This window comes from Notechis scutatus, chromosome 1 (assembly GCF_049901735.1).
Source record: "Notechis scutatus isolate UNSWTSFEM ecotype Mainland chromosome 1, rNotScu1.2, whole genome shotgun sequence".
Lineage (NCBI taxonomy): Eukaryota > Metazoa > Chordata > Lepidosauria > Squamata > Elapidae > Notechis > Notechis scutatus.
Window position 1 is genome coordinate 290420504 of NC_142009.1, and position 14775 is coordinate 290435278.

Below are 14775 nucleotides of genomic sequence, written 5' to 3' on the forward strand. Positions count from 1 at the left end.
GGGGAGGGGGGAGGGGGGAAAGGAGGCGGAGCGTTTCCGACTCGTTCCAAAAAGAGCTGTCAAGACTGCAGACTCCCGCGTGAAAGGAGGGTGGGTGGAGATTGGGCTGTCATGTGATGGGCTAAGATGGCGGTCTCTACGGAAGGTAAGAGACGTTGAGGAAGGCGGAGAGGTTTGTAGTCTTCGGTCTTCCTTCTTGTGCTCGCCGTTTACCTAATTTTGAGGAGGCATGTATTGATTTACGTAGATAATTAGCCGCTTCCCCCCTCCCTTCAGTGGTGTCGATTCTCCGAGACTTGCCTGCACATGCAAGGTTTTGCAAAAGGGGTCTGCCGTTGCCTCCTTCCTAAGGGCTGAGACTGGCACTAGATCACCCAGCTGGCTTTGTGCCTAAGGCGGGACTAGAACCCAGAGTCTGCCGGTTTCTTGCTGATGCCTTAACCCAGGGGTCTCCAACCTTGGCCACTTTAAGCCTGGAGGACTTCAGCTCCCAGAATTCCCCAGCCAGCTTTGCTGGCTGGGGAATTCTGGGAGCTGAAGTCCTCCAGGCTTAAAGTGGCCAAGGTTGGAGACCCCTGCCTTAACCAACTCAAATCAGACTGGGTTTCGAATTAGCCAGAAGCCCCTTAAACGCAGGCGGAGACGCTCTTTTGGGTATCATTAGATTTGGCTTCTGAACTAATATGCTTAGAATCTTGCATGACAGAAGCTCATAGTTGGAAACAAATAGTTGTTAAAACGACTATTAGAATTTAAAGTAGATCTCTAGTTGGTCTGACCAGGTTCTTAGTAATCTCTACAATGACCTGAGGAATGATGGTTGGCTTGTGTTTTGTGTCACAAAGTGCCAACAGTGGAAAATAAAGTGAACGCCATCACCCTGGAGTAAATCAGACTTTTACCACTTGCCCTCCCAATGGCAGTTCTTGTATGCTGGAAGCCTAACAGGCCAGGGAAGATTGTGATAGTTCAGCTTTGGGCAGATGAGCTATGGTGCTGTAGTGTAGTTTTGATTGTAGAAATCTTGCTGTTTCTTAATAAAAGAAGTTTTTTTTGGGAGGGAATCCTGTTGGATTTTTGGAATCTATGATGTGGCTGCTAGGCATAGTAAGCATTTATTAAATTTAAATGTACCCATTTCACCAATAGTGACTCTAGGCAACTTACAATGTGATAAAAAGTTTTTTAAAAAAAGGTTCTACTCGGGATTCAAATACTTTTGCCACCGGTAAGGTGGCTGTGGCTTGGTGGGCACACTTTGCACATGTGCACACACTTGGTGTGCATGCGTGCACCAAACACAATTTGCACAGGCGCAGAGGCATTTGTGCAGGCACAAGAGGCATTCTAACTCGCCACCTGCACGATCCTGGTTGCTTCAGCAGCTGCCACGCGGCATTCTGTGCCGTGCAAAGCAGCTGCGCTTCAAATTCAGCAGATAAAAGCGAGTATGCGAGCCCAGGCCCAACAGCAGAGTGGCGGAGAGAATCGGTTCGGTCTCTGCTGTTCATCACTGCTACCGGCTCACCATAACCGGTCGAATACCACCACCGGTTCTACTGTAGGATTAAAATTAGAAGAAATAAAAAAACTAAAAACCAAAATGATAAGTGGCCTGGTGGTGGGGATCTTCTTCACCCAGTCAGTCACTGCAATGTAGCAAGCCCCTGTGGGGTCAAGCAGCAGAGCCAAATTTTCAGACTCTTTTGGAAGGCCTGGAATGTAAGGGTGGATTTTACCTCCAGTGGGAGAATATTCCAGAAGGTGGGAGCCACAGAAGAAAAAGGCTCTTTACCTGGACTATACTAGCAGAAATTATTTACTGATAGTGACACCAAACTTTGGTATAAATGTGCTCTTCCATTTTTCTGTCCCATGATGTTGCTTTACTCTTTTCTTCAGCTGATTAAAAAAAAAACAGGTTTAAGTTATCTATATTATACAGTGATAAAGTCTTGTTTTCCTCTTTATTCTGACATTATCCAAGGATAGCATTCAGGGGGGCAAAATTGACTGCAGTAACTGGGAACAAAGGTAGTGAGAGAGCTTAGGAATTGGCAATGCTGGTGTATTATTCTGCAAGTTCAAAGAAGAGTGGATCAGCAGTGAGAAGACCTAAGCTAATGGTTCTTAAACTGGGGACAGCCCACAAAGGTGTAATATTGACATATCCTGGGTGTTATGGAGCAATTTGTAATTGTTTGTTGTGAGTCAGGGTCCAGTTTAGGACTGCTATTGTTGAGATGCGTATGTAAAACAACAATCTTTTTGGGGGAGGATTATGACATTATTTCTGGTCAGGAAAAGGGGTAATTGTGTCACACAATTTAAGCATAACATTAACAATCTAGTGCAGGGGTGGGCAAACTTTTTGGCTCAGGGGCGCATTGACTTTTAAAATTTGACAGGCGGGCGGGTCAGCACAAGATTTTTGGGAATCGCCCCCCTCCCCCTCTTCTCCTCCTTCCCCTCCTCGGAGGCTCCCCTCCCCTCGGAGGCCCCCTGAGTCAGGAGTTGCTACCGCCGGCGCGGCTCCGTGGCTCCAGTCCCGCATTGCCTCGGGAAGGAAAGGCAAAAGGAAGAGCCGCGGCGGTGCTTTGCACGGAGCAGCGGCACCGGAGGCTCAGGCTCAGCGGCTCCTGGTTTTGCCTTTTCCTTCCCAAGGCAACGCAGGACTGGAGCCGCACGGAGCTGCGCTGGCGGTAGCAACTCCTGACAGCCCCAGCCGGACACCTGAGCGGAGCCGGGCGAAACTGCCTCTTGCTGCTGCCGGAGCACCACTGGGTCGCCTCCAAGCAGCCTGCCCGCCCACGGGCTTTCCTCTACCGCGCGGCTCGGGGCCAGGCGCAAGCGCCCGTGAGTTAAAGGAAGCCGAAAGTTGCTGGGAAGTTGTTCGGGTGCTGGGAGCAGGCTTTTAAAGTGCCGCCCGAGCAAAGTTTAAGCCTGGAAGCCCCGAAATCCGAGCAACTTCCCAGCAACTTTCGGCCGTTTTAACTCATGGGCGCTCGCGCCTGGCGGAGGAAGCCCGGAGCCTCCTCCAAGCAGCCTGCCGCCCGCCTGCCGGGCTTCCCTTCGCTGCGCGGCTCGGGGCCAGGCGCGGCGCCCGCAGTTAAAACGAAGCCGAAAGTTGCTGGGAAGTTGCTCGGGTGCTGGGAGCAGGCTTTTAAAGTGCCGCCCGAGCAGGACCGCCGAGCCGGAAACAGGGCACCAAGGCAGGGCAAGCTCCACCAGCAGCGGCCTAGCTTTAGGTGGCTCAAGCAGCCCCGCCCGCCTGCCGGGTGGAACCCTTCCGCTCCTCGGCGGGAAGGCGCTCCAGCCTGCAAGCTTTGCCTTTGCAAAGTTTAAGCCTGGAAACCCGGGGAAAAAAGGGGATCGGCGGGGACTCACCTTCGGAGAGAGTCGCACTCGAAGGTGATTTCGAACTCCCAGCTGAGGCCTTTGCAAATTTCTTTTCTTTCCTACCCCTAGATCGCTCCGCACTGTTTTGCAGCTTTGGGGGCCACGCGGCACAGGGCAATTACGCCACGCCCAGCATTTTTTTTTTTCAGGGCGGGCGGATTGGACAGACCAATGGCAGCGATTTTTTTCAGGGCGGGCCGCATTGGACAGACCAACGGGCCGGATGTGGCCCGCGGGCCGTGGTTGCCCACCCCTGATCTAGTGTCACTGAAATATTGCAGTTTGAGAGGCAAATTATTTCTTTTTCATGTTCCAAGCTACATCTTAAGAGATTTTGTACTCCACAGGTAAATGTTACACATTAGTCTAAAATGGTGCTACTATATTGATTTATTTTGGCTTTTACATATGTTCATGGATATAATTCTAGGTTCAGACTTGGAAGCCTCATTGCTGAGCTTTGAAAAGTTGGACAGGGCATCTCCAGACTTGTGGCCAGAGCAATGTAAGTAGTAATTGAATAAGAAGTAAATCATTGTGGATTACTCTATTGTGAACCAACTTTAGACTCTACATCTAAATAATTATTTCTAGTAAGATGCTATTGTAAGGATTAATAAAATACAGATTTCCTAAGATATGGGAAAAGACTCTTTTTGAGATATAGCTAAAAGTTTCTAAAAATTTTGACTAGCTCGTAGGACAACATTAAAAAATATATTCAAGAAATATACTCAATATTCTGTAACATTGTATGGATAATCTAGTTTAGGGTTACATAGCCTTTTAAAAACATAAATATCAGTTTGAGAATCATGCCAAGGTTATTCAAAAATTATGTAGAGCTAGAATAAAAATTATATTTTCTACTAAGCATATACAGAAGTTCCCTTAGATGGGCTCCAGCAGTTTTTTGAGTCCAAAAGCTCAGACGACAAAACCTCTGGTTCCAATAATCGACCCAGATTGGATCCTACAAAATTATCCTGGGACACATATATTCACCTTTATTCATGATTATATTTTCTCTTATTTAATTTACATTTAAACATAATAAATTTGTCCCAAAGGTGCTTTTTCAGGAGGCAACTGGACTTTCTTGTTTTTCTTTCAAGATGTTTCACTTCTCATCCAAGAAGATTCTTGTATGAGTTTTTACTATGATAAGCCACATATGGCATTTAAATGGTGTTTGTTTACACTGATGATTCTATCTAATATTCTATCTAATAGCTGTCCTATTAAAAGATTGCTTTTAACATGCTTAAATTTGAGTGTGTTTATTCATAGGCAGAGATTTAAAAGAGTTCAAGAAGGTAATCTTGCATAATTTATTTCAGAAGTAAATTCTGTTGAGCTTGTGCACATTTTACCCAGAAATAATGATGCCGAATGTTGTAAAATAAAGATATAGGGTTAGCTGTAAGTGCTAGTTTTTATTTTTTTAAAAAGTTTCTTTTATTTTTTAAAAAGGCATGACAGATAAAAGGCTTGTAGATAATAAAAAAGTATCATATAAATAGTCACTAATCATAGCATGCCAATATTATAGAAACATAGTTTAATAGCTTACCTCAGGAAAAAATTGAGCATAAAATAAGATAAAAGTAACATATGTACTGAATTATAATGTAGCGGTTTAATTCAGTGAAATTGTAATTGCCTTTAAAGTTGTATAAACAATTATTTCAAAAAAATTAAAATGCATTATCTATCTTGCCTCCAGTACCAGGTGTTGCTGAATTTGCAGCTTCTTTTAAAAGTGTAAGTATTGATCAGTAAGAAAAATCTAAGTGCAAGAATTGATATTTGATGTAGACATTTTTGTCCTAAAATTCTATAGAAAATAGAACTTATCACAATAAAAAACAGATAAAGTAGAAAATTGAAGAATTATAAATGCCTAGAAAATCACTGGGATTACTTTTTTTTTTGTTTTCTTGCTATGTTTTCTAACTATATTTTTTTCCACATCCAAGTAACAAGCAAGATTTTACTCCAGTAGGATGATATTGGCTTTAAAAAAATAGTCTACTTTGTTTCTTTGAAAAGAATTGTTCTAGTAGATATAGTAATCTGTTTTAGAAATCTTTTATTTAATCACAGTAGAATTTTGCAAAATGTTATAGTTCTGCATTTCAATTAGTTATTATAAATTTTTAAACATTTCTAAAATAGATAATTTGTTTATGAATGCTTGTTCTTAATAGCCCATCACCAGTTCCCCACCTAAATGGATGGCTGAATTAGAAAATGATGATATTGATATGTTGAGAGGTGAGTTTCTCCTCAGTGCTTGATAAAAATCATTTTGTATTATATATATGGTTAATATTAGATTTTATTGTCATATAACAATCCGTTGAAGTTTCTTATCTTTCATTTTGAGTCTACCATATAATGAAGAAATCAACATAATTATTAGGTCCAGTAATTATGACACTTTTTAAGTATAGACTTTGGAGGTAAATGAGTTTAATTTGAGATTAACGCTTTCAGCGCTTTCCAAAATTGCTGTTTCTATGACTCCCTTCAGAACCCAGCTTCTACCATGGCTATTTGTTGCTTGTGCTGAGTCCTGAGAGTATTTTCCTCTCCACACAAACAACCATCAGAAGGATTTTCTTTGCTTCTTTTATTTTCTTCCTATTTTTTTAAATCAAACCCCTGGGAGTTTCTTTTCCTCTCAGCCTGCCAGTCACTCATCAAAGTAAGTAACTTATAGATTTTGACGCCCTCTTTCCAGGCATAAAGTAAATTTAATAGATTAAGCGATTAAAGGGAATTGAGACTGGAGGGTGAGAGTTTAGCTTCAGGAAAGCTTAAATGCAACATGTGCGGACTGTGCAGATACACTGCTGCAATCCTGATATTTTTCTGCTTGATAAGGGAAACATTATTATTGCTGCCATAAAATTATTTGTTGCTGAGTCTTTGGCACATTTACTCTGTGAAACTTGGGCCATGTTGGCACATATTTGATAACTATATTCCCAGTTCTCAGATGTGCACCAAATGCAGTCTGAGCTTCATAGGATGGGGAAAATCAAGCTTGGCTGACAATTTATAAGTTTTGGCTAAAGTTAAATTCTTGTTTGTTGAATCTGGTCTCCTTAACAATCCCAGAGAAGCATCAGTATTACTGAACAAATTGATGTCTTTCTGCAGAGCTCTTGTAATCTATGAAATATGGACAAGCTAGTGTGACTCTTAAAAACCAAGTTACAAGACACGTAGAATTACTGAACCATATGAATTAATAGCTGCTGGTCTCAGTGATTAAATAGTAATATGGAATTGAATAACTACAATATCAGATAAACCAATCCTTGAAATTTTCATGTTTTGATTTTCCCAATTGGCTTAGCTACAGTGTCCACTTTGTATGGTATTTTAGTTAATAATTCAAGGTTAGGCTTACCTGTGGATGAATATATATATATGAGTATATAAAGGGTATGAGTACCTTAATAACTACTTTACCATATATACTTGCAGATAAGACCATCTGTGGATAAAATGAACCCAATTTTGGGGGCATATTGGACACAATTCTCTGCTTATCCACAAGTATATTCGATACTTCACTATCTTGGAATTGCCTAATTATAGCAGTTTCCTGTCATAGCCTTTCTAATGGAATGCCATCTGGCTGGTTGGAGGGCAATTTAATAAATTTTCCTATCAGGAAACTTCAAATCCATTGACTCAATATCAAAAGTAATAGAACAAAGTGAAAAATGTCCATGGAGTTTAGAGGCAAAACAGCCAGTCATGTCTTGCTTTATTGTAAGCATAATAACAATATGTGGAAAAAAACTAACATCATCTGTTTATATCTTCCAGGTTGTCCAGATGATAATTACAATATATATTTTCCTTACTATCAGATAGTTACTCATGTGTTACATAGAATAGCAATGACAATAGCACCTAGACTTATATACTGCTTCACAGTGCTTTACAGCCCTCTCTAAGTTGTTTACAAAACCAGCATATTGCCCCCAACAATTTTGTTCCTCATTTTATCAAGGATGGAAGGCTGAATCAACCTTGAGCTGATCATGATCGAACTGCTGACAGTTGGCAGAGTTAGCCTGCAATACTGCATTTAACCACGGCACCACCATAGCTCTTACAGATATAGTCTCTTTCTGTGTGAAACCAGATGCAGAACTGGTGTCTCCTCTAAAAATAGTGGATTTCATTATATGCAGAATGTATACAATTATTATATCAAATTGCCTTTATTTTCTGTTTGGTTATTATTATAGGTAGTCCTTGACTTACGACCACAACTAAGCCCAAAATTTTTGTTGCCAAGTGAGACAATTCTTAAGTGAGTTTTTCCCCATTTTACCCCCTTTCTTGTTACAGTTGTTAAGTGAATCACTGCAGTTAAACTAATAAGACAGTTATATGAATCTGGCTTCCCATTGACTTTGCTTGTCAGAATATTAGGGGTTCAACTCTAATAAAAGCATGATTTATTCATTATTATTTAATGACAAATGTTTGTAATCTACACACTCTTTCTTTTAGAGCTGGGAAGTCTCACTACAGCTAATCTGATGGAAAAGGTTAGAGGTTTACAGAATTTGGCATATCAGTTGGGACTGGATGAATGTAAGTGTTGTACAGATATTTAAAAGTACAGTGGGATTATTGCAGGAAATTGTCATGTTTATGTATGTTCAATATGTTCATACTAATTAACTATAGGGATTAGGTACCATTAGTTTATAAAGTCTTTCCTATTCTCTTCCTAAAAATGGGAGTAGCTATTTGCTTTCAAATGATTGTATAAAATTTTGTTATATAAATAACTTAATACCTGTTCCTCCAACCCCTTGGTGCCCTATGGTAGTTTGGAATTCCTGCAATTTGTAATCCACAAAATCCAAAAGGCATTCAATAAAGTAGATTGCTATATGCCAATGTGATCTTCATTTCTAGCAATTCAGTACTATATTCATTCCTGAAAAGACTAAAACAAACACCATTTTGTTGACAGCATAGATATCATTCCTGGATTACATAATATTTTATGAACTGAGCAGCAGCCTTTTTAGATTCCATTCCTAAATATATTTACATTAAAGTCAGAATGTTTATTATTACTATCAAAAATTAATGTACTTGCTGCAGCATTAGAAGAATATATCTACGTACAGCCCTAAGTGTTTAATGCATTTTAGTGGAAAACATGCTAGCAATATTTGTCTGCTGTGTAATTAATTAATGTAATACAAATGGAACTGCTCAAACTGAAACATGGCAGAAGTGTAGCTTAGTACCCTTCACATTTATTCTTGTTATTCAAGATTAAATACTACCTTACTGATTGTAAGACTGTGAAATAACTGTTCAAAAGATCCAAGGGATAGCAAAATAGATCTTACATAGCCTCTAGGTGGCAGCAGATAGCTGATTAGAACCATGATATTGGGGAATACATTTGTAGCTGTTAAAGATTTGGAAACTCCCATTGAACTTCTTAACAAATTTAAGATAAGATGAATTGGTAAAATGTAATAAGTTAAATTGTGTTATATTTGTTACTTTTTTATTAATCGTCCTCTGTTCTCATAGGAAACTTTTACGGAGAATTGTTATCCTTTATTGGAAGTTATGCAAATTAAGAATAATTTTTTGTAATTTGTTAAAATTTAGATTTCAGAATTAGTCCTTTGAAACCTAACTGGTTCTTCATTTAGTTCCAGCTGTACATTTATAATACCTTTTATTAATATTTCCTCTAATAAACCTGTTACTACATTTTCTTTCCTGCTACAAAATAATCCTGCTTATTGTGTATTGATGTTGGTAATCCAAGAGAATAGTCTTCCGTTCCTAAGATTCCCGAGAGAGCATCTCAGAGGCATCACAATTGTAAACCTTCCTCTATGTTCACAAAGAAGGACATTTAAATAGAGTCTGATACAATTGTGCAAGGCTTTCAGAAGGCATACTTCACAAAACACGTTGTAATGAGTAACATACTCTTCCTTGAATTGTTAAAGTAGTCATATCTTCTAAAATGCTTAATGCTGCTTTCAAAAGCTGTTTCTAGCTATCAGTACATTTAGAAATGAATTCGGAGCCAGTGAAGATAATAAACTATTACCAATATAGTAATTAATTTTGTAGCGGTCATATTTTGTCACTTCTATAGATAATACATTGTAATCATCTAAACAAACAATTCCTATTATTCATGGGTCACTGAAACCAAGTAGCTTATGCTTTCTAGGTAAGACCATGGTTAGCATCCTATCTAAGCTGGTAAAGTGTACTCTTTCATAGAAGGTTCCTGAAGATCCAGTGACAAAGATGCATCTGCAAGCTCCCCAAAATATAAACGTAATTCTTTAAGACACAAGTACATGTTTGAGTAAAAGCTTTTGACCTTAGAAATACTTTCTTGCATAAGAGAATGTTATGTATATTTTTGATGTTTCCGTAGCATCACAACTCATTCATCAAACTGTTAATGTTTGATTGATTATATGCCATCTCTGACTTTCCCTAACCTGCTCTTTCAGGTCTTCCAATAGTTAACATGTTAATAAAGTAATTATAATCATGTAATATAGCTGGATGGAGGGAGTTCTCCAAAGTAACAGTTATAGATCTATTATGAACTCTTTCCAGCTATATAGAATATTAACATTTTCCAATATTTCTGATTACATGCATACATTAAAAAACTTCAAATTTTCAATCTTTATCTGCATTATATTTTTCTGGAGGTAGCAATGAAACCCAAACCTAATTGTCTGCGCAGTCTTGAAATATTTTTATTTTATGTACTTCCTCTCTAGCAAAGGCAAAGTAATCAAGGGCATGATTCTAACACTAGTGAAAGATTTGACTGTAATAGTAAGAGTTATTTCCCTTGCTCTCCAGACTATCCATATTTACTTCAAAGATTCTCACAGACCTCTAAAGCAGAATTAGAGAGATCATAGAAAGCAGCAAGAAAAGGAGAGGAGTATGATTCTATGGAGGAAACTAAACGGTTACCTTTCTATTTGCGAATTTTTGTTAATTTCACATATGAAACTTGAGATATTTTTGGTAAGGATTTTTGCCTCAAAGCTGTATTCAAACGCCAGCTGGAAATTAGGATGTGCGCAAGGCACTTAAATTGGCTAATTTCAGTATATAATGTTCTTAACTACCTTCAGCCTGGGGATCTTGACCTCAGCTTTTTATCATCTGTGTTGAATTGTATGCCACTTTTAGAAGTGAAGGTGGTATGGGAACTTTTAATTGTACCTGTGTGATTTATATCTAGTCAGCTCTTTAATTTCTTTTGGCTGTCTGAGGTTTCCGACATGCTGTAAATTTCACCAACTTTTTCATTATCTGCAATTTCTTTATGACTTGTGAATCGGAGTGGAGAGAGAGTGTGGATTTACAGCAGAGATAAACATGTCCATAAAGTCTGTATCTGTGTCAGTAATTGTACTGCTGTCAGTGACTGTCCTGTTTTACAGGGCTCTCTTGGGGAAGAACTCTGCTACTAGTGGCAGAGTAGCGTTCACACTTTAGTTTGTATTAACATATCAGAAGATTAGTTTGCAATGATTGAGGTGGAAATTGAAGCTAGATAATAGTTACTGTTGGTTTTCCCATCCCACTTCTTACTGTCAGCTAATGAATAAATAATTAATTGAATTGAATAGCTACATTTGAAAGACAAGAGAAACAGAAAGCTGTTTCATGTGAAAATGTAGTGTGGCTGATAATGATATAAAATATGTTAATCATACGTAACATTACTTGCAAATATAGTAATTACTGTAAATATTATAGTAAACAATTATTTCATTACAATTTTAATAGAATATAGCAAGATTGCATTCTAAACATTATATTATGGTTGGTCGCATAGTCAGATATTTGCATTGGGTTTGACATTTTTATCCACCTACTGAGTCCTTCTCAAGGACTTGGGATAGCAGAAGTTACGGTATTCGATGCTGTTAAAGATGTTACAGGATGTAAGCTGCCTTTTGCAATTGACTGGTGGTGATTTTGTCGATGATGGTATTCAAGTGATGCTCCAGATGTTTTGGGATTGTACCCAAGGCACCTATTACTATTAATATCATCTTTGACTTCTTTTGCCACAGTTGTTTTACTTTTATTAGTTCCTCAAGATTTCAGTATCAGGACAAAGAAATTTCTGTGAATTTACATTAAATATCCCAAACATTCAGTGTATAGTGCTTTTGTGTCTACTTATATTGTAGGATAAGGATTACTGACAAAAAAAAAATCAAAGGTATTTTGCGGTTTTGTAGCTTCTATGCTAGTTTACACCATGGGATATTTGAGGTAACAACATGGATGTGCCATGTACTTAATCATAATTTCAGTTTTAAGATATTGTTTTATAATGATATTCATGAGCGCATTATGGTGCCATGATAATAGCAGCCATATGTAATGGTTCTTTTATATTTGATGCTGAATCTCCAAATTTTGAAACTGGGAAAGAATTTGTTGGCTCAGGTTGTGAGAAAGAAATCTTCCTGGAATAGCATGTCAGCTGCTGAGGCTGTGCCTCTTCCTTATTACTATTATTTCGTCATGTGCTGCTCTTAGTTTTTCTGGTTTGGGAAGTCCTGGATTTGAATCTCAGAGGTAAGCCTTATTGAAATAACCACTGCAATGCACTGTTTTTTCTGGATGCTGGTTCTGAACTATTGTTATGTATGCTAGGATACACAACTGGTTGGGAGTTGTGTTTTCTAGCACACCTTTTTGTCCATTCCCAGTTTTCTTACCCAAAGGCAAAGTACAAAAACATTTTCATTGACTTACCTTGTCTGATTTGGTTATGGAGTACAACTTTTAATTGGCGATTTATTAGGACATAGATATGTATGCCATAAGCCTAAGCTTATGCATATTGACTTCAGTAGGCTTGAGATATTTTTAGATCTTTCAATTTTTCACATTTTTTCCTTTTCTTGCACAGAGTTCTAGAAGTCAACATTCCTACTGTTATTTTATAACACAGCTTGTCCCTACCAACTCAGTGGAAATGTTATAGTATGTTAGAAAATAAGACCCTGCAGAAATAGTTACAGCTTCCTTTGTTATGCATTCCTGGCCCTTTTTAGCTTTGAAGAAGCCGTCTGTGGAATAGAATATACTAGACTAGGGATCCAAGACAATATCTAAGTGCCTCATTAACTTTTGTAGGCTAGAACATGATAAAATGTCATCAAGTCCTTATCAGATGCCTGATAATCTGCTACAAGCTGGAGTGCCATTAGCTTAAATTCTCAATCAAATGCCTTCCTTGAGCTTAAAGAGCAGTGATTAAACATGGAGTGTCCCCTGGGGACGGTACAGCTGTCATGGGGATTGAAGACGATCCTCTCCCTTGCCAACCAAGAGAGAGTTTGAGCAAGAGGTCTCACTGGGGCGGGCCCTCTTCAAACCCACACGTGCCTGTCCCAGCTGTTCTGTTTTGCCTAATGAATTGCATTACAGGGAGAAACTGGGTATTGTCATCGCAAGCTGCCTTCCCTGGGGACCTGAGCCAACCTCAGTAATGACTAATGTTAGTGATAGTAATTGAAATGTGATCACTCTCTGGGGACTCACACCAAGCATGATGCTCTCAAGCACTTGTGGCTGATAGAGACCTGTAAATGGCTCAAAAGTGATTTTTAATTGCTCTACTTTCCTAGTTACATTTTCCAAATATGTTTTCTTTTTATAGGTAATACAACACGTTTTCCCACACACTAGGGAAAGACATGTATTGTCTTAAAAACTATTCTATTTTAAATGTATTGATACTACGTCCTAATGTTTGCCTCCATACTTTTTTTTTGCCCAATTTTTGCCCAATATTATCTGTTGATATGTAGTGTACCTTTAAATAGCAGCATAATTCAGCTGATTTGGAGTGGGGAGGTTATGATCCAGTCAGCTTATTCATTAGCTAAGCATTAAGGATGCATTGTGGATCATTTAAGATTTAATTTTTAAAAGAAAAAAATAGAAATTCAAGCCAAATTGTATTTGGGAAAGGCTTTATATATTGCCCCAAAGTGGTATTTAGATTCATTTTGTAGAGTTGAATGACTTTTCATATCAACTGCCTAAACTGCCATGGTCATATTATGAATATAATAGTGAGCTTTTAGAAATGAGAGATGATGAAATAAAATAGGATCAAGTTTTTTAGGCCTGTACGTACATTTAAATTTTTGAAGGAAAATGGAATCAGCATAAAATGTTTGTTATGGATGAAGGAAGCTAATGAATTTCATACACAAAAACACCCTAAAAAATAAAAACAAAAACTCTGTAGAAAGGCATATTGCTGATGGTAAAAGATAACTTGATATAAAATGTGAATACATAACAAAAGTAAATATCACAAATGAAAGCAAATGTACATATCCCAGGATATTGTTGCAGGATTTAATCTGGGTTGGTTACTGGGACCAGACCAAAGCTCAGAATACTTAAACACTATGTGACTGACCCAAATTGGATCCTGCAAAAGTAAATCATAAATCTTTTCTTGGCACTCACAATAGTCTTATTCTCTCCTCTTTTTCAAAGGTAAGGTTTACCCTGAAATCCCTTCCTTTCCTCAGCCCATTGGTTACTTCTTTCACTCATTTATTTCTGTTTCAGGATTAATTTTCACTTGACCACATAAATTGCTATCTTCCATTGATATCTACAGTCTTGATCTTCTTGCTTCCTCCTCTTACTCCATCAGATAATCTCTACTGCCATCATGTTTCCAATTCATTAGGCAGTAACTATTAGCTGTTTCAGTTCTTTCCCAAACCCTGGCAATTTGAATCGCTTCAGTTTTAAGGACTAGCCTACAATCTTTCATCATATTTAATTTTTAAAATGTATGAAATGTCACTTAGGTTAAATTAGCCATTTAAATAATTTTAATGTGAACTTGCTCCTCCTACAACACTTGCCTTACTGAAAATTCAGTTTGTGGCGTCTTCATGTACTCTAACATTGCTGCAGTTGGAAGTTGTTTTAAAGAGTTCATGTTCCCTTATGCTGTTTACAAAATGCTTAGTATACTTTGGTTTAAGTAGCATCATTATATGGTAGAAGGTAATTATTTTGTTCTGAGGATAACTGCTATAGAAGAGAAAAAATAATAGGTTAAACTGATGATTCACTCTTTGGTGTAAACATTCTGTATTCCAATCAGAATGGAGGCTGTTGATGAAATAAATTTCTCTTTTGAAAATAATGGCTTCATACATTATATTAGGCATAATTTGTTTAAGTCTTATTGAATAAACTGCAACTGGATAAATTCTTACCGCACGGTAAGCAAGCTATGGCTTACAAGGCAAAATA

General features: G+C 38.0%; 1 protein-coding gene across 3 annotated transcripts in view; it reads left to right on the forward strand.

The window, feature by feature from the left end:
- The first annotated feature begins 118 nt into the window (after positions 1 to 118).
- LIN52 (lin-52 DREAM MuvB core complex component) overlaps positions 119 to 14775 on the forward strand; it is a 44313-nt gene continuing 29656 nt past the window's right edge. For 2 of the 3 annotated variants that reach the window (XM_087951874.1, XM_087951876.1), the window contains exons 1-5: positions 119 to 145; positions 3830 to 3904; positions 5126 to 5163; positions 5610 to 5676; positions 7942 to 8025. In XM_087951874.1, coding sequence (XP_087808000.1) covers positions 127 to 145; positions 3830 to 3904; positions 5126 to 5163; positions 5610 to 5676; positions 7942 to 8025 — 283 coding nt within the window. In that variant the 5' untranslated portion in view covers positions 119 to 126. Of the gene's footprint in view, positions 146 to 3829; positions 3905 to 5125; positions 5164 to 5609; positions 5677 to 5935; positions 6105 to 7941; positions 8026 to 14775 lie in introns of those variants that run through there. The other variant, XM_087951875.1, reaches the window with a different exon arrangement.